Genomic DNA, 21259 nt, shown 5'->3' with positions numbered 1-21259 from the left:
CAGGTCACCTGGTCCTTTGTTCTCATAACCCCAAGAAGCAGGGAGGGGCACATGCGCCTGAGTGCCTTGCTTCTGGGTCTTACAAAGGAGGAGTGGATCTTCCTAAGCATTCAGGTAGCAACATTACTCCGGCTGGAGGAAAACAATCCCATTTGAAGGAAGGGAGGTGCTGGGGTCCTGGGTGTGGAAATGAGAGGGACCATAGAAAGCCCTTAAAGCTCCTGCGAGGCAGCAGAGCCGGGAATGCTGAGCGAGGCCCGTTTCCTGAGCAGGAAGGAACCGAATCATGATTCGGGGGTGATGTGGTTTCCATCAAGCCCTGTAGCCTGCCTAGGTGTATGGTTTTATCTGATGGGACTGTGACTCAGCGGAGCTCTCAGGGTGTGTGCCCCAGGCCCGCTGCCAGCTTCCTGGCAGCCAGCCCAACTCTGTCCAGAGAGGAGAAAACAGCTGCTGTTTCTAGAGCTACGAGAAGGGAGGCGAGGTCAAAGGACTCTGCCCAACTCCAGCTGCTTGGTTTTGCTTCAACTCTCTGTCTTTCTAGTGAACTTGACCTGTTGCCATTGGGTTTCTTTTTCATTCATTCAGTACACATATGTTTAGCACCCACTATGTATCAGGCACTGTGCTGGACTTTGAGGACACGGAAGTGAGAAGACAGGCACCTGTCGTCAGGCAGATGACATTACAACAGGGCAAATGGCCAGCAGGGGAAAAGTCACTGTGGGTGGTGACCAGAGCTCTGAAGGGTGTCATGTCAGAGGCCAAGCAACGGTGAGACTTAGCCGGCATGCTCAATGGGGGTCTCCTTGGGGACCCTTGTTTGAGTGAAGAGAGGCAGCCACACCATGATCCAGGGGAGAAGCATCCTGGCAGAGAAAGAATGGCTTACACCAGGGCCTGGAAGTTGCACAGAACCTAGGTATTTGAGGCCCACAGTGAACAAACAAGGGTAGGATGGGAGATGGGTCTGGAGAACTGGATGGGACCTTGATCCCAACTTTGCCAGCCTGTGTGAGGAGTTTAGGGTTTTGTTTTGTTTTGAGATGGAGTTCACTCTATCACCCAGGCTGGAGTGCAGTGCCATGATCTTGGCTCACTGCAACCTCCGCCTCCTGGGCTCGAGCAATTCTCCTGCCTCAGCCTCCTGAGTAGCTGAGATTACAGGTGCATGCCACCACACCTGGCCAATTTTTTGTATTTTTAGTAGAGACAGGGTTTCACCATGTTGGCCAGGCTGGTCTCAAACTCCTGACCTCAAGTGATTCACCCGCCTTGCCCTCCCAAAGTGCTGAGATTACTTACAGGCCTAAGCTACCGTGCCCAGCCTACGGTTTTTGAGTCAGGGTCTCACTTTCCCAGGCGGGAGTGCAGTGGTGCAGTCTCAGCTCACTGCAGCCTCGACTCCCCGGGCTCAAACGATCCTCCCACCTCAGCCTCCTGAGCAGCTGGACTATACAGGTGTGCATCACCACACCTGGCTAATTTTTAAATTATTTGTAGAGATGGGATTTCCCATTGTTGCCCAGGCTACTCTCACAAACTCCTGGGCTCAAACAATTCTCCTACCTCAGCCTCCCAAAGTGCTGGGATTACAGGTATCAGCTACCATGCCCAGCCTGAATTAATCTGAGTGTGACTGGAAGATCCAGGAAAGTTTTCTGCCAGGTAGGGACATGATCTGATTTTATTTTTATTTTTTATTTTTTTATTTTTTTATTTTTATTTTTTTTTTTGAGACGGAGTCTTGCTCTGTGCCCCAGGCTGGAGTGCAGTGGCGCGATCTCGGCTCACTGCAAGCTCCGCCCCGCCGGGTTCACACCATTCTCCTGCCTCAGCCTCCCAAGTTGGGACTACAGGCGCCCGCCACCTCGCCCGGCTAATTTTCTTGTATTTTTAGTAGAGACGGGGTTTCACCGTGTTAGCCAGTATGGTCTCGATCTCCTGACCTTGTGATCCGCCCGTCTCGGGCTCCCAAAGTGCTGGGATTACAGGCTTGAGCCACCACGCCCGGCCTCTGATTTTATTTTTAAAAGATCTTTCAGGCTGCTCTTGGGGTGAGTCGGGCAGATGCCATATGGAGGCATGACAAGGATGGTGGCAGAGGAGGGGATGAGATGTGGCCTGGCCTGAGATTCACTTCAGAGGTGGAACTTGCTAGTAGAGGACTTGCTAGTAGTGTGCATGGGAGGGAAAAGGTTGATTTTCACAGGAGAGGTCTGGTGTTTGGGCAGATAAGGAAAGGAGAAGACCAGACAGGGAGGGGCAGCAGACTCGGGGTGCCCTCCGTGCCTGTGTGGTTGGAGGTGCCTGTTTGACACCCAGGGATAGATGGCAGTGCACAGATGCAGCTTAAAGCCCAGGGCTGGGCCGGGCGCGGTGGCTCAAGCCTGTAATCCCAGCACTTTGGGAGGCCGAGACGGGTGGATCACAAGGTCAGGAGATCGAGACCATCCTGGGTAACCCAGTGAAACCCCGTCTCTACTAAAAAATACAAAAAAAAACTAGCCAGGCGAGGTGGCGGGGGCCTGTAGTCCCAGCTACTCGGGAGGCTGAAGCAGGGGAATGGCATAAACCCAGGAGGCGGAGCTTGCAGTGAGCCGAGATCCGGCTACTGCACTCCAGCCTGGGCGACAGAGCGAGATTCCGTCTCAAAAAAAAAAAAAAAAAAAGCCCAGGGCTGGGTGGGGAGTTGAGTACAGTTAAGAGACCAGCCTGGTGGGGCCATCAACATTCACAGGAAGACCCAGCCAAATGGAGCAAGGACCAGCTCATGAGGTAGGGAGAAAACAATCAGCAGAGGTTAGTGGTACAGCTTAGAGGAGAAGCTTCAAAAAGGCCAAGGACAACCACTGCAAATATCACTGAGATCCAACAAAGGAAGACAGAACTGGCCACTGGACTTGGCAAGATAAGAGACAGATGTGAGAAATGAGCAGCCTTCCTAGAGAACAGGGATGAAAGGGTGACTGCCCAGAACAGGGGCAGCACAGAGAGGCAGGGGGAGCAAGAAGAGGGTCTAGACAGAACAAGCTTATTTTTCAGAAGGGGGACAAAGCCTCTGCTGGCCAAGGAGAATGAACCAGCAGAGGGGGAGAAATTTTGCAGCAAAGAGATGGTTGTAGGACCGTGCAAGAAGCAACAGGACCTGAAATACAAATGGAGAGAGGCAGGGTGAGGAGCACAAACCCCTCTGCTTTTGCTGGATGGGACACAACTACAGGTGCAGGAAGCTGACAGGCTGGAGGATGGGGTGGTGACAGACAAGCCAGTCTTCTGATGCCCAGACTTTCACAGGGAAAAATGGGGTCAAGGCAGTAGCTAAAAGGGAAAGTCAGGGGGAGGCAGCTGTAGCAGGACTGCGACGCAGCACTGTCCATTGAAGATATGAAGTAAGAAGTTTAAAGTGAAACCGGCCGCCAAGGTGGTGTCACTCTTTCAAAACTGTTCAGTTGCCGGGTGCAGCTGGGTCAGCCACTGGATACAGTAGGCATTAAGGAGGTAGCAGGGTTCAAGCTGTGGGAGGTTCTGCCTCTCCTGCTCTGAAGCCATTACCAGAGCTCCAGTACTTTATTCAGCTTATTCATTCCTAGAATACAGACTGAACTTAAAGGGATGATGACAATTATTATTTTTTATTTTAGAGGCAGTCTTGCTCTGTCACCCAGGCTGGAGTGCAGTGGAGCAATCATGGCTCACTGCAGCTTCAAACTCTGGCCTCAAGTGATCTTCTTGCTTTGGCCTCCCAAGTATTGTGATTACAGGTGTGAGCCACTGTGTCCAGTCAATGAAGAATTTTATTCAGTAGCCAATAGCAGAAAGAGCCACCACTTAAACAAGAATTTATTTCCAGGACTATGTTTTTACTATAGATTAAAATTTAATATAACTTAATTCACATATAAAGACAACTCTGAAGACTATCTGGATATGATAATGGCCTGGGGTTAAGTGGAATAACTGAGGTCATGCTCAGGCCTGAGCAGATACCAACTTGCTCAAGCCTGAGAAATAGGACTTCTCTCTTTCACTCATCACTTCAAAATGCAGTGGCCTCCTGCAGAAGTTGCACTCAGCTGAGGAATGCGGCTTCAGTTCCAGCCCCACTTGCTTCCACGTGACCAGCAGATTCTCTGAGGAGAAACAGTTTTTAAATATTAAAGGGAGTAATATACACAAAAGAAATGAATACATATGTCCACATAAACACTCATACACAAATGTTCATAGCAGCATTAGTCATAATAGTTAACAAGAGAAACAACCAAATGTCCACCAATAGATGGATAAACAAAATGTGGTAAATCTGTACAATGGAAGGTTATTTGATAACAGAAAGAAATGAAGTGCTGATGAATGCTACAGCATGGATGAGCTTTGCAGACATGATGCTGGAAGAAGGCAGACACAAAGGAGCACACGCCGTATGCTTCCACTTAGACACAAGGTCCAGAAAAGGCAAATCCACAGAGACAGAAAGACCCGTGGTTGACAGGGGCTGGGGATGGGGAAAAGAGGAGTGACTCCTAATGGGCACCGGCTTCTGAGGCGATGAAAATGTTCTAGAATCAGATAGAAGAGATGGTTGCATAACACTGGGAGTGTATTTAAAAATCATGGACTTGGATACTTTTAAGGGTGAATTTTATGGTATGTGAGTTATCTCTCTATTGAGATAAGGCTTTTATAAAAATTTTAAGGCTTTCATAAAAATAAATAAAGAGAAAAATAAAACCCCGAGTTGGGCTTGATTTCACAGACCTGTAGGGAAGAAGCTGCTCCAACACTGCCACATGACAGTTTAAACCCAGCATTTCCAATAGAACAGAGAGCCCATGAGGAAGCTGAGCCATGCTGGGTGGGCTTGGGAGGGCAATGTACCTTTGAGGCAGAGGTGACCTGTGGCTAACAGCCCCCTTCTGTCTCTGCCTTTAGGTTGGACATGGGTGGGGCAGTATAGAAGCACGGGGCAGTTGAAAATGTTGAGCAATTCCTCTTATCAGAGGGGATTACGTGTGGGGTTATTCAAGGATTATACAACGTCATGGAGTAGAGGGCAGTGGCGAAGACAAATGTGAGCTGGACTCTGGGGGACCAGCAGGGACTCAAGCCTTCAGAGGCCTCTTCTCCCTGCAAGTCATTACCGTGTATCCTTCAGCCATGTAGACAAGGGGGCACTGGGAACACTGAGCAGACTCCCAGGCTCCCTCAGAGCTCCCAAAATGACGCTCCACCCTCTTGATGTGAATCAGACAATAAATATCGTTTAGGGTTTTGAACCATTTGAGGGCATGCTTAGTTACTGGGAAAAAGAAGAAACAGGCACCGTGGCTCACAGCTGTAATCCCAGCACTTTGGGAGGCCGAGGCGGGCGAATCACGAGGTCAGGAGATCGAGACCATCCTGGCTAACATGACGAAACCCCGTCTCTATCAAAAATACAAAAAATTAGCCAGGCGTGGTGGCAGGTGCCTGTATTCCTAGCTACTCAGGAGGCTGAGGCAGGAGAATGGCGTGAACCCGGAAGGCGGAGCTTGCAGTGAGCCAAGATCACGCCACTGCACTCCAGCCTGGGCAAAAGAGTGAGACTCCATCTCAAAAAAAAAAAAAAAAAAACCTAAAAAAAGAAGAAGAAACAAATCTGAATGCCTCTGAAGGGCTTCAATTATAAACACTGCAAAGGTACTCACCAAGGAAGTAGTTCATCATCTGGGGTGTGTGGTGAGGGGTAGGGGCGATCCGTAGGAGCTCTTCTCCCCGGGGCACGGTAGGGTAATTGATTGCTTGCACATAGATGTTATGTCTGCTCATTAGTTCATCACAGACTTCCGTGTTTTTAGCAGCATCTGCAACCTAAGTTCAATGAGAGCAGAAGGTAAGGTCACAACAGGAAGGACTACCTCTTAGCAGAGATTCTAACGAACACAGTCCCCACAACACTCAGGCTCAAGACCAGACTGTAGCAACATATGCAAGCTTGGGGCAGAGGGAAAGCGCTGCCCAAACACCTGTCATTTAAAAGGAGCCAGTGTTGTTTTGTGAAGACCAGAGAACCAAAACCTTATTAAAAAGAAATACATTTTTAATGAGAAAACACTGGTTCCATTCGTACCAGCAGACTCTCATACCCAGGATGTATAATCTAGATTCGGTTATACTAGCTGTATTCATTACACTAATTCAACTGTGACATCAACAGTGCTACCATTTGTAGTGGGAAGGGCAAAACCTATTTTGAAATTTACTAAGTAGAAAGCCATACTTCAAAGCTGGCCAATCTCAGGCTTCTGGAGCTTTCCAGATACAAGCTCTGTGTTTACCCTGTTAAGGTCAGTGCTCTGGAGAGGGAACTTCTGCCCCAGCCTGCTGGGTTCAAAGGCTTTCTTCTCATGGTGAAGTCAGCCAATGGCGGAAACATGACAGAGGGTGGCTGGCTACAATCCCTCCCTGGCAGTCACCCTGCTCAAGCCCAACTTCAGGAAGGTATGAAGCAGAACATCCGTACATCATGTGTAGAGGCACAGCCCACAGCAAGTCCAATCAGAGACACGCCATTACCCGCACAGGGATGATGTGGCTGGGGCAGTGGACAACAGGGAGGCCGGCATCCATTAGCATCTGTCTCATGAGCTTAACGTTGCGCTGGTGCTGGCGGCGAAGCGCCCGTCCCTCAGCGCTCTTCAGGATCCGCACAGACTCCAGGGCTCCAGCCAGCAGCATGGGTGGCAGAGAGGTGGTGAAGATGAAGCCAGCAGCATAGGACCGTACCGTGTCAATCAGAGAACTCGTGCTGGCGATGTACCCTCCAACACAGCCAAAGGCTTTGCCTGGGAGGAGACAGCTTCATTAATTACAGCAACAGCCTCTAAATGGACATAGCAAGGTGTTGTAGAGCCTCAAAGCACTGACTTTTCTCCTTATCTTCTTAATTTGTTTCCGGACTGATTGGTGTAGTCATGCACCACATTAATGATGTCTCAGTCAATAACGACCACATATATGATGATGGTCTCATAAGATTATAATACTGTATTTTTACTATACCTTTTCTATGTTTAGGTATGTTTAGATACACAAATACCATGGTGTTGCCTACAGTATCCAATACAGTAACATGTTGTACAGGTTTGCAGCCTAGGAGCAACAGGCCATACCACAAAGCCTAGGTGTGCAGTAGGCTATACCATCTAGGTTTATGTAAGTACACTCTATGGTGTTTGCACAATGATGAAATTGCCTAGTGATGCAAGTCTCAGAATGTATCTCCCATCGTTACACAATGCATGACTATAAAAGGATATCTAATCATCCTTTTTTTTTTAGAGACAGGGTCTTGCTCTGTCACCCAGGCTGGAGTGCAGTGGGATGATCATAGCTCTCTGCAGCCTCAACCTCCTGGGCTCAAGTATTCCTTCCACCTCAGCCTCCCAAGTAGCTGGTACAGGTGTACATCACCATGCCTGGCTAATTTTTTAAATTTTTATTTTGTGTAGAGAGGAGTCCACGCTTCGTTGCCCAGGGCTGGTCTCAAACTCCTGGGCTTAAGTGATCCTCCTGTCTCAGCTTCCCAAAGTGCTGGGATTACAGGTGTGAGCTATTGTGCCTGGCTACTCATTTTTAAAAGGGTAAAAAAGCTAAGGAAGGTTACAAAAGGGTCTTGCCCAAAGTCATATGGCCAAGCTGGTGTCTAACCAGGATCAAAATGCAGGTCTTCCAATCAGACCTGACACCTCAGTGGGTCCCAGTGTGCCCAAATACCCTGCTGCTGCCTCCCTTCCCACCATCTCATTCTCCTTTCCCTTTCTCACTCGGGCTTGCTGCTCTGACAGCCAGCACAGCTCCACTCCCCACGTCTGCACTGCATGTGCTCTTTGGAACAAGACTGGCTCTGCAGTGCTTGCACCATCTTCCCACTGCGAACATTATCCCAGAGGCTGGAATTTTACCCAGCTAAGGCGTTAACTGTTTTGGTGTGACTGGTGTTATTTCCTACTTAGTTAAGAACAAAACTCTGGACAATTAATGCATTTGCTAGACAAATATGAAAACTCAGAGCCTGTTAGGATTGATTTAGGGCCAGACTTGGTTTTCAATTCTCACTGAGTCCTTTTGTATAATCTGCATCTCAAGTTTCAGGATTAAAAACTCCAGAAGAGGCCAGGTGCCGTGGCTCACACCTGTAGTCCCAGCACTTTGGGAGGCCGAGGTACGCAGATCACTTGAGCTCAGGAGTTAAGAGACCAGCCTGGCCAACATGGTGAAACCCCATTTCTACTAAAAATACAAAAACTACCCAGGCATGCTAGCATACACCTGTAGTCTCAGTTATTCAGGAGGTTGAGGTGGGAGGATCACTTGAGCCCAGGAGGTGGAGGCTGCAGTGAGCTGTGATCACACCTGGGCGACAGAGTGAGAGCCTATCTCAAAAAACAAAAAGAACTCCAGAAGAGTCTTCATAGATCTTAACATCACATTCTATAATTAATGCTTTTGCTAAAACCACATGCAAAGCCAAGTTGGTTCAATCTCCTATAGTACAAAGTTTCTCTCTCCAGCCTTTTCCATCTCACAATCACCATACCTTCAAAGAGCCCACATCAGGAGACATCCTTAAAAGAAAAGAGCTTCTGGCTGGGCGCAGTGGCTCACGCCTGTAATCCCAGCACTTTGGGAGGCTGAGGCGGGCAGATCATGAGGTCAGGAGATGGAGACCATCCTGGCTAACACGGTGAATCCCCGTCTCTACTAAAAATACAAAAAATTAGCCGGGTGTGGTGCCAGGTGCCTGTAGTCCCAGCTACTTGGGAGGCTGAGGCAGGAGAATGGCATGAACCCGGGAGGCGGAGCTTGCAGTGAGCCGAGATCGCACCACTGCACTCCAGCCTGGGCGATAGAGTGAGACTCTGTCTCAAAAAAAAAAGAAAAAGAAGAAAGAAAAAAGAAAAGAGCTTCTTGAATTAGGACACATGATTAGGTGCTTTTCTCCTGGTAGGGGTTCCGCCCTTCGAACTCCCAGGCTCGCTGGGTCGGCACTAGGTTCTCACACCCCTTGACAGTGCTGAAGGACACTTTTTTTTTTTTTTTTTTTTTTTTTTTTTTTTTTTTGAGATGGAGTCTCGCTCTGTCGCCCAGGCTGGAGTACAGTGGCCAGATCTCGGCTCACTGCAAGCTCTGCCTCCTGGGTTCACGCCATTCTCCTGCCTCAGCCTCCCGAGTAGCTGGGACTACAGGTGCTGCCACCTCGCCCGGCTAGTTTTTTTGTATTTTTTAGTAGAGACGGGGTTTCACCGTGTTAGCCAGGATGGTCTCGATCTCCTGACCTCGTGATCCGCCCGTCTCGGCCTCCCAAAGTGCTGGGATTACAGGCTTGAGCCACCACACCCGGCCTGAAGGACACTTTTTAAAGAGCCTGCCCTTCCTTTACCAAGCACAGGTTATAAACTGGCATTTTACTAACTGCTAGATGGGTTTCCAACTGCCTTACCCACTTTTGAAAGCTGCACTGCATGTGCTCTTTGGAACAAGACTGGCTCTGCAGTGCTTGCACCATCTTCCCACTGCGAACATTATCCCAGAGGCTGGAATTTTACCCAGCTAAGGCTGGGTAAAAAAAAAAAAACAACTTCAAATTTATATAATTTTCATCTCTTTAGGGTTCTCATATGTTCTCAGAGGGAATGTCTATAGTAACTGTTTGCATATAACTTATTTACCTTCTCCACAAAACTTCTGATTTAAGTCCTATTGTTTTCTCCATTATATTGATGATGAAACTGAGGTATAGAAAGGTTAACTACCAACCCAAGGTCACACAATTAGTGAGGCGGCAGGACTCCAAAGTCTAGCTCCCACCTACCACAAGACATAGCCTCTGTATGAGGAAGAACAGAGGAAAACTAGGATGAATTGGAACGTTCCCATGTGGGAGGCACGGAGCTCAGCACTTCACAACACCTGAACCTAACAAGTGCTCCAGGAGAAAATACTAGAATTCTTTTTTCTTTTTAATTAAGAACAACCTGAGGCACAGAGAGTACAGGCTCTTGCCATGGCATGTGGCTAGACCCACAACTCTGTCTGAAATGAATTCAGATGGCAATAAATGGTCTATCTGTTGTGTTAGGCTGTGGGGTTTACTTTGATTCTAAGAGCCATGCCTCCATGACCCAAGGAATTCCACTAAGCTGGGCCAAAAGAAAGAGTGGCCCAGGCTTCATATGCTGCCAGACTGTCTCCTCACCTGGTCCCAGTTAGACTAGTTAGTCCTTGGCCTTATTAGAATAATGGAATTTTAGTGTATGTAATGCAATGTATACATACCAAGTGTTCCAGAAATGATGTCCATTTTTGGCATGACTCCATCCCGATCCCCAATCCCTCCGCCTCGAGCCCCGTACAGCCCCACTGCATGGACCTCATCCACGAAGGTGATTGCTCCAAACTCATGGGCCACATCACACAGCTCTTCCAGTGGGCACACTGCCCCTGAGGAAAGACCAGAGACTGCTCTGAAGAGCTTGCCACTTCAGAAATTTCTGTTTTGGTTAGAGTCAGAACAATGCAAACTTATATTCTAAGGTATCATTTTTAATACTGGAAAGAAAATGAACTTCCTCCAATTTCTAGGTTACGTGGGATCCCAGAGCCTAGTGAAAGCCGGAATAGAATATCCACTTTCACCCAAATCTATTTTAAAAAGTCCACCAGGCCGGGCGCGGTGGCTCACGCCTGTAATCCCAGCACTTTGGGAGGCCGAGGCGGGCGGATCACAAGGTCAGGAGATCGAGACCACGGTGAAACCCCGTCTCTACTAAAAATACAAAAAAAAATTAGCCGGGCGCGGTTGTGGGCGCCTGTAGTCCCAGCTACTCGGGAGGCTGAGGCAGGAGAATGGCGTGAACCCGGGAGGCGGAGCTTGCAATGAGCCGAGATCGCGCCACTGCACTCCAGCCTGGGCGACAGAGCGAGACTCCGTCTCAAAAAAAAAAAAAAAAAAAAAAAAAAAAAAGTCCACCAATTACAAAATCCTGGCAGAATGCAATACCACACAGCAATAAAAAAAGAACGAGACCATGTCCTTTACAGCAATATGGATGAAACTAGAGGCCATCCTAAGTGAATTAATACAGGAACGGAAAAACCAAATAGCGTTCTCACTTATAAATGGAAGCTAAACATTGAGAACACATGGAAGGGAACAAAGACACTGGGGGCCTACTTGAGGGTGGAGGGTGGGAGGAGGGTGAGATCAAAAACTACCTATTGGGTACTATGCTTATTACCTGCGTGATGAAATAATTTGTACACCAAACCCCTATGACACATAATTTACCCATATAATAAACCCACACATGTACCCACTGAACCTAAAAGTTGGAAGAAAAAAAACAAAAATCCTGGCAGAAAGGAAAAGAAAATTAAAAAATACAACAAGCCGGGCACGGTGGCTCATGCCTGTAATCCCAGCACTTTGGGAGGCCGAGGCGGGCGGATCACGAGGTCAGGAGATCAAGACCATCCTGGCTAACATGGTGAAACTCCATCTCTACTAAAAATACAAAAAATTAGCCGGGTGTGGTGGTGGGCGCCTGTAAGTTCTAGCTACTCAGGAGGCTGAGGTAGGAGAATGGTGTGAACCCAGGAGGTGGAGCTTGCAGTGAGCCGAGATGGCGAAACTGCACTCCGGCCTGGGTAACAGAGCGAGACTCTGTCTCAAAAGAAAAAAAATAAAATTAAAAAACACAACAAAACACCATACTTTTAAAGAGTTCAGGCCTAGTTTTTCATCTTAGATTTCAGAGGAACTTCTGTCCACACTTACCATCCATTGAATGGACAGTTTCAAATGCCACAATCTTGGGGACTGAAGGGTCAGATCTTTGCAGCAGTTCTCTGAGATGGCTGACATCATTGTGGCGGAAGATGTACTTTGGCACTCGGCTGTTTCGAATCCCTTGGATCATGGAGGCATGGTTCCCAGAATCAGAGTAAATCTCACAGCCTAAGACAACAAAAATGCTATTTATTGCCACGTGCATCAAAGACAAATTATTTCCTAGAGAGAGACGACAGACTTTTCCTTGGAAATGATGCTTTGAAAATGCCTATTAGGAAAAAGACACTGTGTGCCAGTTTCTTCCTGGCAAAATAACTAGTTAGTGCTTCCCCTGTGAGAAGGTCCAAAGGTGTAGAATAACCTTGTGGCAGGCAATTAATCTGCTCTTAAATCTGGCTGCCTCACTCCAAACTCAATCAAGAGCTAACTAAATGATTTAGAGACTTCTCCAAAGGATCATCTCAGAATATAAAACATATTTGAGGCAATTAGCTCAAGGACAAGACGTTTCAAGTTTTAATTTTCACTGGTATCATGTTCTCCTGGAACCCATAATGTACAGTTAGCATTTCATGCTTGACCCCAGAACAAATGCCCAGATAGGATTATGATTTTCAATTGAGAGGTTCTGGTAAGCCTTCTTTGTTGCCAATTTTCTTGTTATTACTAAGAAACCCAAAAAACTCTAAGGCACCCATGCCAGGCTTCCTTACCTGGCATCATCTTAGCCAGGGTGAAGAGGGTTGAGTCATTGGCCACAAAGCACGAGGAAAACAAGAGTGCAGCATCTTTCCCATGGAGGTCTGCCAGCTCCTGCTCTAAGTCCACATGGAATTTACTAGTTCCAGAAATATTTCTAGTACCACCTGCCCCAGCACCATGTTGTTTCAAAGTGTCCCTGTTTAAAAAAACAAACAAACAAAACCAGAAAATACAGCTCATGGTTCTAAACACTATGTGAATTTTTTCCTCTTTCTAGGATCCAGGAGACTCAAACATGTTGATGTAGCAACTCTCTCACTGTGAAACCTGGGGTCAGAAATTTCAACTGATTTCATCTTCAGACTAGGTGGGAGAAGCTGTCAACACTAGGGTGATGACACCTCCAGGAATCATCAAGAACAAGTGTTCATTTAACAATCAGTAAGTGCTTGGTATTAGCTGAGTTTCTTGTCTAAGAAACTAAGGTTTATTTTCTCTGAGAAACATTATTCTTTCCAATAACATGTTATCTTAAGAAAAAACAAACTCTAGAGGGACATTCTGGATGGTGGTTACCCTCTGCAAGCCAGTCATGTAATGTTAGGATATATCACTATCATTAAACCTCAAACTGGTTAAATTAAACCTCAAACCTCTTTAGCAAGCCTTTGGAGAATCTGGCAAGCCACTCTCTCAAGCATCCCTAGGATGGTAAGCCTCCTGAAGGAGGAGTAATGGGACCTACATCCTTTTTAACATGTCTTTTGAAGTAGCTTTTTCTCTAGCGCTGCTAGATTCATATTTCTCCTCTCACAGCCACAACCAAGGATGTCTCTGTGCAAGACTGCCTGGTGTTAAAGGCACACTCACTTGTAGAGTGGTAGAAAGTGGACTGACATGTGTGGTCATTGAGCCTATAAACTTGAACCCTCACAAGCTAAGGGGCTCCAGCAGCTACCTGCATATTAGAGTTCCTTTAAAAATAATCTGTAGATATTTTTCAGAAACTAAGAATAGTATTTTGCTGGGGCACGCATTCAGCTACTGAATGTTCCCTCCATAAAGATCCAACTCCTATACATCATCATTGGCTTGCCTAATAACACCAGTAATATTTGAAAGCCAAGGGCTACTTACATAACTGCCCCACACACCCGTGGGTGGCGACTCATTCCTAGGTAGTCATTACTGCACCAGACTGACACCTGCTTTTTGGTGATGAGGGAGTCTGAATAGTCATCTGCCATCGGGAAGATGTGTGCTCGCCGGTTCACAGTTTTAAAAACTCGATAGGTGTGGTCATTCTTTTTCTCATCAATTTTTTTCTCAAAGAAACGATCATACTGAAAAGTGGAAACAGCTGAAAATCAAACAAAAGACAGGAGAGAATGACGGTTGTGAAACACAACTGCATTTTGGTGAAAGACAACAAGTCTCAGCTTGGCCACTGAAGGAGATCCTGGGCAGGTTATTTGATGTCCTCATCTTGTAAGTAAATAAGACTGTATATTGGCCGGGCGCGGTGGCTCAAGCCTGTAATCCCGGCACTTTGGGAGGCCGAGACGGGCGGATCACAAGGTCAGGAGATCGAGACCATCCTGGCTAACACGGTGAAACTCCGTCTCTACTAAAAAATACAAAAAACTAGCCGGGCGCGGTGGCAGGCGCCTGTAGTCCCAACTACTCGGGAGGCTGAGGCAGGAGAATGGCGTGAACCCGGGAGGCGGAGCTTGCAGTGAGCTGAGATCCGGCCACTGCACTCCAGCCTGGGTGACAGAGCGAGACTCCATCTCAAAAAAAAAAGACTGTATATCAAGTGTTTGGCTCAGTGCCATGTGTAGATGGTAGGTATTAAAGGACAGAAGGCAGGCTACCAACAGCACCTGTAGTCACCATAACCAAAAGCACCTGCTCACGCAAGCAAGGGATATGCCTTTCAAGCCTCAACTCACCATACATTTTTTGTTTTTCCTAGAGACAGAGTCTCTCTCTGTCATTCAGACTGGAGTACAATAGCGTGATCATAGCTCACTGAACCTTGAAGTCCTGGGCTTAAGCAATCTTCCTACCTTAGCCTCCCGGGTAGCTGGGGCTATAGGTGTGAGCCATCATACCTGGCTAATTAAAAAAATTGTTTTTGTAGAGATAGTGTCTTGCTATGTTGCCAAGGCTGGTCTCAAACTCCTGGCCTCAAGTGATCATCTCCCGCCTCAGCCTCCCAAAGTGCTGGGATTACAGGTATGAGCCACTGTGCTCAGCCTCACCATGCAATTTTATATTTAATCTAATGTACATTTAAATTATAAATTATCTCCTACATCAGGCAAATAACAATAAGACTTACATTTTGGCAAGTTATCTTGAAGAAGATGAGACACTCTTTCTGGTCTTTGCTTTTGCATGATGTCCTGGAAGTTCTTCAGCAGCCCACTGGGATCCCCTCCATCAGTTTTCACACTAACCACACTGGGGCTTGCTGAGGTTTCAGCAACCTCTGGAACAAAAGTAACAAGAAACAAATGGGACCAACTTTCTATTCTGAGTTCACAGTATCTTCCAGACATACTGTTGAAAATGGTTTATTGCCTAGTTCACAAAAAAGGCCAAGCATAACCAAAGTTAGCTGTAACTGAGTGTACAAAGCATCTCTTCTATTTTAGTTACTGTAATGGCAGACTCATGGTGTTGTTTTCAGAGCTACTGGCCTGCTTTAATGAACAATAAAGTCCAAAGCTTTCTCTGCTGGTTGGCATGTCTTACTCACTCCACAACATCCCCAACCCAATCCTAATCTCAATTTTCTGGTTTTTTTTTTTTTTTTTTTTTTTTTTTTTTTTTTTGAGACAGAGTCCCATTCTGTCACCCAGGCTGGAGAGCAGTGGCACGATCTCGACTCATTGCAACCTCTGCCTCCTGGGTTCAAATGATCCTCCCTCCTCAACTTCCTGAGTAGATGGGACTATAGGCATGTGCCATCATGCCCAGCTAATCTTTGTATTTTTGGTAGGGATGGGGTTTCGCCATGTTGGCCTGGCTGGTCTTAAACTCCTGGCCTCAAGTGATCCACCTGCCTAGCCCTTCCAAAGTGCCAGGATTATAGGCGTGAGCCACTGAGCCTGGTCTTAATCTCAATTTTCTTCATAGAAAACAATTTTGGCCGGGCGCGGTGGCTCAAGCCTGTAATCCCAGCACTTTGGGAGGCCGAGACGGGCGGATCACGAGGTCAGGAGATCGAGACCATCCTGGCTAACACGGTGAAACCCCGTCTCTACTAAAAAATACAAAAAACTAGCCGGGCGCGGTGGCAGGCGCCTGTAGTCCCAACTACTCGGGAGGCTGAGGCAGGAGAATGGCGTGAACCCGGGAGGCGGAGCTTGCAGTGAGCTGAGATCGGCCACTGCACTCCAGCCTGGGCGGCAAAGCGAGACTCCATCTCAAAAAAAAAAAAAAAAAAAAAAAACCACTTTGGCCATATGCATAATTTCTGCTGGTTAGGCTTTTGGGGAGCCTTGGGTGCTCTGCAGATGTAGACACAGCTATATATTGTGGAGTTAAGGTTGCAATTCAATGACCATCAGTAAGACACCCAGCTTGGGAGCCCTAGGACCAGCACTTACTGCAGTAAAACCATTGTTTTCTATCTTTATCCCACCAGATGATGCGAAAGACCAAAGGGACAAAAGGCAGCTGGTAGCAGCTCAAGACTGCAGGTTATTTTCAGAAATTAAGTAATTACTATAAAAGCTGGTCATATCCTACACACACACCAGAAAGTCCCACTTTTGCAATAAGGATCTTGACTGTCTATCTTGAAGACCTTCCTCTCTGGCCCTAAAAGAGGAAGGTGTTTCCATAAATACTGCCCTAATGATAGCTCATACACAAATCTGAGGGCCCAAAAGAACTAAAAGGACCTCTTCACTACCACTAATGGTTCACAACTCATCTCTTACCTTTCCTCACCGCATTCATTTCCTGCACATCCTCCTGAAGCTCAAGACTGGCTTTGCAGAAGACACTGCTGCCTCTCTGATTCATCTGTGCTGCCAGGAAAGGGCATTTGCTTGCAGTGCCCTGGCTTGTGGCAGGCAAGGGGTGTCCAGACGGAAGCTGTGTGCCATCTGGACTCTGCTGGGATCCATCAGGAGCCTGTTGGACCGTGGCTTTGGCAGTTTTGTCTTCTGAGGGAGGAAATGGAAAAAGTGAAGCATCAGATCTGGCTGCACAGTGTGTAAGAAAACCACTTATTTCTTTCTTTTATTGCCTCAAAGATAAACTTAATACTTACTCACTCTACCCCACCATCCAGACAGAAGTTTGTGTTTGTTTGTTTAAGATGGAGTCTTGCTCTGTCCCCCAGATTGGAGTGCAGTGGCACAATCTTGGCTCACTACAACCTCCGCCTCCCGGGTTCAAGTGATTCTCGTGTCTCAGCCTCCCAAGTAGCTGGGATTACAGGTGTGCACCACCACGCCCGGCTAATTTTTGTATTTTTAGTAGAGATGGGGTTTCACCACCTTGGCCAGGCTGGTCTTGAACTCCTGACCTCAGGTTATCCACCTGCCTTGGCTTCCCGAAGTGCTGGGATTATAGGTGTGAGCCACTGCACTCAGCCACAAGCTTGTTTTTATTAGGTTCTGCTAATCTCTCTAGTTTTTCATCTGCTTCACAAGAAACAATACTCATGTGAAGAGCTGACTGGCACATTCCAGTTGCCTCTTAAACCCATAGTATTTCTCCTCACAAATCCAACAAAGTACCATTTTCTAGTTTTAGACAACCTGGAATCCTTGAGTTGGATCATTCCCAGTAATTTCTACCCCAACTACACTCAGCTTATTTCATGAGAGGACACACCCTGTAAGGTAACTGGAAGTATTCACACACAGTTTTTTCTCTGCTAACATTTTCTTTTCCTTGTTTTTTTGAAACAGGATCTCACTCTGTCAACCAGGCTAGGGTGCAGTGGTGCAATCACAGCTAACCGCAGCTTTGACCTCCAGGCTCAAGTGATCCTGTCACCTCAGCCCTCCAAGTAGCTTGGACTGCAGGTGTTCTACTGTGTCCAGCTAATTTTTTTTTTTTTTTTTAACTTTTTGTAGATACAGAGTCTTGTTATGTGGCCCTAGCTTCTATCAAACTCCTAGGCTCAGGCAGTCCTCCCGCCTCAGCCTCCCAAAGTGCTGGAATTACAGGCATGAGCCACCACATCCTGCCTCTGCTAACATTTTTTAAACAGATTCTTGACAAAGAGGCTTGCTGTTGCTTAACATAAAAGCTACTGGTTTTTCTCTAAACAAAAGAAATTAGGCTAAAACTTAAGTCTTTAGATTGCTAATACAGTAAGAAAAAATAGGGGTATATCACATTCACATACCTCATCTACTTTCTCATCTAAATTCATCAAAGTCTGCTGACTTAACACAGTTGGCTGGTAATTATCCTTCTAGTTACAGTGACTTCCCTCTCCCCTTTAGCAAATTCATTCACCTTCTTTCTAGAAAAGTCTTTTTTCATCATTCTGGAATACTCCTGTGAGTCACTGGCTAGCCTTTCCTATAACTTGGGTAAGGTGTCTCAATACAGTTTTCATTAAAATCTTCTACAAAAGAAAGCCAAAAAAATTATTTTGAAGTTAACTTCATTTATTATAAAAGTAATACATACTCATTAAAGTCTAGAAAAAGAAAAAAAAAACCTATCATTTAAAACATAACCATTGCAAGCATTCTGGTAAAAAAGACATAACTAACTCTTGAAAATAAACCCTATAAAGGATTAAATCCTTTTTGCTTAAAGAAAAACAAAAATTCTTTTCTTACAAGCCCACACCCAGAGAACACGCCTAAGAAAAACCTGTAAAATACTCTCTAGGATTAAGTGGAACCTGAAAAGCCTTGTTCTCTCCTAGCAGAACCAGAGCAAACTAAATTCAACTCCAGTCTCTTTGTTGAAAACAACAACAAATGTATATATAAATAAAGATACATGGCATGATCTCAGCTCACTGCAACCTCTACCTCCTGGTTTCAAGCAATTCTCATGCCTCAGCCTCCCAAGTAGCTGGGATTTCAGGTGTATACCATCACGTCCAGCTGATTTTTGTATTTTTTTGTAGCAATGGAGTTTCACCACGTGGCCAGGCTGGTCTTGAACTCCTGGCCTCACATGATCCAACCGCCTCAGCCTCCCAAAGTGCTCAGATTACAGGAGTGAGCCACTGCACACAGCCAAGATAAATTTGTTTTTAAAATCACTAATACTGTACGATTTCATTTATATGAGGTACCTAGAATAGTCAAATTCATAGAGACAGAAAGCAGAATGGTGGTTGCCAGGGGTTGGGGAGAGAGGAATGGAGAGTTACTATTTGATGGGTATAGAATTTCAGTTTGAGAAGACAAAAAAAGTTCTGGAGATGGATGGTGGTGATCGTCACACAACAATATGAATGTACCACTGAACTGTACATTTTTAAATGCTTAAAATGGTAATTTTTCTTGGGCATTTTACCACAATAAAACAAAAACTTTTAAGGAAAAAAACAAGTCACTACTTTAAAAAGCCAAAGGTGCCAGGCACGGTGGCTCATGCCTGTAATTCCAGCACTCTGGGAGGCTGAAGCAGGTGGATCAGGTCAGGAGTTCAGGACAAGCCTGGCCAACAAGGTGAAACCCTACTAAAAGTACAAAAATTATCCGGGTGTGGTGGTGCATGCCTGTAATTCCAGGTATTTGGGAGGCTGAGGCAGGAGAATCGCTTGAACCTGGGAAGTGGAGGTTGCAGTAAGCCGACATTGCATCACTGCACTCCAACCTGGGGAACAGAGCAAGACTCTGTCTCAAAAAAGAAAAACTAAATAAATAAAAAGCTGAAGGCCAAATGTTTAATGAGGGAAATTAGAAGGCCAAATGTTTAATGAGGGAAATTAGAACACTCCAATTTAATATTTATGTGAACGAGGCACTGAGGAAACACTAAAATCCCAACAGACACTAACATGCAATCCAAAAACCTGCCATGTGCAACACTGGCCACTGTTTCACCTTTAAAGATGGAAAGGCTAAAAGTGCCTACCCTTGGGGTGACAATCATATGAGATAATCTGTGCACAGAGCAGCCCTTTGTGAGTGACTGTGGCCCTCACCACCACTGTGGGGACTGCTTCTAGTCTACCAATGAGCACACACACCTGTACCTGCTCCTTCATTGTCAGTGACACTTACTCTCACTGGCCGGAGAGGTTTCTTTGATCTGTTGGTAGTGTACTGCTGCAGTGGACAATGCCCGAGGGGCTGGCTTGGCCCCAACTTCCATCATCTTGGGGCAGTTTTGGGCATAGAACAACAGAGATTTGCCTGCTTTCTGCAGAAAGGCCTGGGGGACTCGGGATAAGAATGGGCAGCGGCGAACAACAGTCTCCATGTTCAAGAAGTATGCTGGCTCCTGTGGAAAGACTGATGATGAGTGACATCAACAGCTGTTAATAATCAGGCAAATATCACCGCAAGCTCATTGGATTCAGGTGCCACCTGCAGTTTCTATAAAGGGTACCCTGGAATACTAACACTTCTCCCTCAAAAATGCCTAAGGACAGCACTGATGTGAGACTCAGCTAAGGAATGGTGACCACATTTTACACGGGTCACCAACTTCTTCATTCCCCAGCTCTACACAAAGCAACTTCACCAAATGAAGTAAATACTGACAGTACATAGCCAAGGGGGCAGAAGGATGAAGCACAAGTCAAAAACAGGTTTGGGAGGCCAGAGGTTTCTTAGGGAGATGCACAGTGCAGATAAGACATCTTGGCTTACATCCAGGTGGAGAAGGGATGTTAGGGAAGAAGCCACTCATCTATCCAGACAGGGAAGACTATTAGGGATCCTGACTTTCTCCTGGTCCCCGCATCCCCGAAAGCACTCCTAAACCCGAGGAAGGAGTCCAGCATGCCCCCGAGTCCCTGAAGCAAGGATTCCTCCGCGGTCGTGTCCCCACAGCGGGAAGAACTGGGCATAACTGAGAAAGGAGGGGCACAAACGAGGGTAGGGGTATGAGGACCAGCGCCTTGGGACTCACTGGGGACGCGCAGGGGCTATAAAGTTGAGGGAGTTGAGTCTGGAGAAAGAAGGCAGTACTCGGGCAGTGGGGGTCAGAGGTGACCCGCGGTCGAGGTCTCGAGAATGACGGGAGGGGTATGAGAAGGGAATTCTAAAGCGGCGGGTTCAACCGGGAATAGCTGGAAGGGGCCGAAAGGGGAAAACTGAGGCGGCCGTCTAGGCAAAAAATCTGGAGGATAAACGCTGACCTCAAGGCGGCGGATGACTGGGACAGTGGGGGATGGGGTCCCAGCGCCCCGGGGAGAGGTGCCCCGGCTGACAGGACACGCGGGGGCTTCCCCGGCCGGCGCCGCACCTACCGCGCGGGCCCTCACCTGCGCTGGGGACTCTGCGGAGGCGGCGGCGAAGGAGGCGGGCACTCAAGCCGAGAAGTCCAAACGAACCGTTCGTTGCCCTTGTCCAGGAGCAGCCCCAGGCCGCGATCGCCGGCGCCTTAATATATAGCAGGAGTGACCGCTGCGCATGCGCCGTGGGCGCTGCCTTCTTCCGCGCAGGCGCGCCGCGTCGCCCTCGGCGAGCTGGGCGGGCGGGGCAGAGAAGCCCACTTCTTTGGCTCTGCGGTTATCCGTGCAGCCGGGGATTCCCCGGCTCGCCTGCCGGG

General features: G+C 47.0%; 1 protein-coding gene across 3 annotated transcripts; it reads right to left on the bottom strand.

Annotated features, from left to right (window-relative positions):
• Window positions 1-3842: 3842 nt before the first annotated feature.
• ALAS1 (5'-aminolevulinate synthase 1) lies at window positions 3843-21071 on the bottom strand. Of its 3 annotated transcripts, none has more exons than XM_005547319.5 (11): window positions 20973-21071; window positions 19765-19995; window positions 16492-16719; window positions 14883-15032; window positions 13676-13898; window positions 12550-12734; window positions 11822-12001; window positions 10321-10485; window positions 6559-6827; window positions 5691-5853; window positions 3843-4133 (listed from the first exon to the last, which is right to left on the bottom strand). In XM_005547319.5, exons 2-11 carry the CDS (start codon window positions 19961-19963, stop codon window positions 3973-3975), a joined length of 1923 nt encoding a protein of 640 aa, XP_005547376.2. In that variant the 5' UTR covers window positions 19964-19995; window positions 20973-21071; the 3' UTR covers window positions 3843-3972. The 3 variants fall into 3 exon arrangements, with proteins under 3 accessions (XP_005547376.2, XP_045242087.1, XP_015300823.1); XM_045386152.3 differs by having other exon boundaries at window positions 19765-19984; XM_015445337.4 differs by lacking the exon at window positions 19765-19995.
• Window positions 21072-21259: the final 188 nt, after the last annotated feature.

The sequence above is a fragment of the Macaca fascicularis genome, chromosome 2 (genome assembly GCF_037993035.2).
Source record: "Macaca fascicularis isolate 582-1 chromosome 2, T2T-MFA8v1.1".
Lineage (NCBI taxonomy): Eukaryota > Metazoa > Chordata > Mammalia > Primates > Cercopithecidae > Macaca > Macaca fascicularis.
The sequence above is the reverse complement of the archived record's forward strand: the minus strand, read 5'-3'. Positions and strand labels throughout refer to the sequence as shown.